General features: G+C 46.6%; 1 protein-coding gene across 1 annotated transcript in view; it reads left to right on the forward strand.

Annotated features, from left to right (window-relative positions):
- Positions 1-598: 598 nt before the first annotated feature.
- LOC138865959 (uncharacterized) overlaps positions 599-1,995 on the forward strand; it is a 2,172-nt gene continuing 775 nt past the window's right edge. Inside the window, exons 1-4 of the mRNA XM_070137448.1 lie at positions 599-783; positions 865-1,135; positions 1,470-1,635; positions 1,783-1,995. The exon at positions 1,783-1,995 is cut by the window's right edge and continues 474 nt beyond it. Of these exons, the coding sequence (XP_069993549.1) occupies positions 599-783; positions 865-1,135; positions 1,470-1,635; positions 1,783-1,995 (835 nt within the window). The remainder of the gene's footprint in view (positions 784-864; positions 1,136-1,469; positions 1,636-1,782) is intronic.

Below are 1,995 nucleotides of genomic sequence, written 5' to 3' on the forward strand. Positions count from 1 at the left end.
ACAGGTTGGGAACGAGAACTCGTCCCGCCTGCGTTTTGGCAGCTGCCAGCCTGGAATAAAGCTTGTGGGGCAAAGCCCTAGAGAACCCCACAGGTGAATGTCGAGTCCTGCAGCCTGCCGCCCCCTCTTATATGGGGCAGTGTCGGCGGAGGTGGCAGAGGTGGCGTCCAACCAGAGTGACTGCCCAAAGGTGAACCTCAGGTGGGAAGTCAGGGAGGGGGCTTGGAACATCCACTCTTTGATCAGTTGCCACTACTATCGCGGGAACTGGGGAGGCTGAGAGTTGGGGTGGCTGCTCTCTCGGAGGTGAGAAGACCTGGCAGCAGCATGATCAGTGTAGGTAGCTAAACCTACTACTGGTCAGGCCGCAGCGACGGTCACCATCTACAGGGAGTAGTCATAGCTATCTCCAATAGGCTCCAGCCCTCGGTGGTAGGGGTTACTCCAGTCGATGAGCGTATAATGTTATTGAGACTGAAGCTAGCATTTGGTTTCGTGTCTCTTATTACTGTCTACACTCCTACTGATGTTTGAAAACTCGACGTGAAAGAGATGTTCTACGCCAAACTTGCAAACCCGGTGAGGTATTCGTATTGTCATGGTTGACTTCAATGCGGTATCTGGCTGTGATCGAACTGGCTATGAGATGTTTGTTGGTCCTCATGGTTCAGGAGCTGATACCAGCAGCGAGAATAGCCTCCTTTTCCGGGACTTTGCAAGGTCGCAGAAAAGGAGGATTTCTGGCTCCTGGTACCAGTGCCCAGACCCACATCGTTGGACATGGTACAGCGATGCAAGTAATGCAACCAAGGAGATCGACCACATACTCGTTAGCACTCGTTGGAGAATCCTCCAGAATTGCAGGGTTTATAGGAGTGCCGAGTTCTGTGGTACTGACCACAGATTGGTTGTGGATACCCTATGGGTCCACTTCAGCGGTCCAATGATCACTCTAGGGTGTTTCATCTGGACAGAATCAGAATCAAATAATCTATTTAGCCAAATACAATACATCAACAAAAATACAACATATTTCAATGGTGGTATGGCTGAGCCCTCCAGGAGTGAGACTCCCTTAGGAAGGGCCCTTGAACTATTAATCACTGAAAACAAGAAAGAGAAATCAGGACATATTGTAAGTAAATAAGTAACCTAATAATACAATTACTAAACGACATTGTACATAATTATATTAGGGGAAATTACAGGCAGTAATAGCATAAGAGACATACATTATATGTATAGATATAAATATACACACATACACATACACACACATACCTATATAAACATACACTCATATACATCCTCATATATAAACATGGACATATACATATAAAGATACACATACATATATGTATAGATATAAACATACACATATTTAAATGCACATACATATATATGCACAGACAGGCTGAAGGAGGAGTGTGCTCATGGGTTTACTGAGGCAATCTCTGGTCGTTCCACAGCACGACAATCTGACGGATCTTGTACTTCTGTGGGACACCTGCAAACGCGAAATGCTTGATGCAGCTCAAGAAACATTTGATGAATGTTTTGCAGGAAACACTGGAAGACACAGATGCTTGCCATGCGGCTTGTCTGACAGGGGATTGGGACTTGCACTGTTCTCAGGTGCTTAGAACTTGGTCTCTGTTAAGAAGGGACAAGGAACAGTTTATTAGGAGTCTTGCTGAGGAGGTCGAAGGCCATTTCTTAGTAAATGACCTTCGTCCTGAATGCCAAGCCCTGAGAAAGCTAAATTCCAAGCCCTATTCGCAGGTGACAGCAGCTCACTTAGTAAGTGGCTAGATCGTCTCAGATCCTGTTGCGGTGTGGGAGTGTTGGCTGAGTATTTTGAGCAGTTGTACCAGGTTGACTCACCAAAAGTTAACTTGTATGCAGGTAGCGCTGTGATTCCGTTGCCGGACCCACCCATCAGTGAGGATCCACCCTCCCTAACTGAAGTTAGGGGGGCGATCTCCAAGCTGAAGA

This window comes from Penaeus vannamei, chromosome 23 (assembly GCF_042767895.1).
Source record: "Penaeus vannamei isolate JL-2024 chromosome 23, ASM4276789v1, whole genome shotgun sequence".
NCBI classification, from domain to species: Eukaryota; Metazoa; Arthropoda; class Malacostraca; order Decapoda; family Penaeidae; genus Penaeus; species Penaeus vannamei.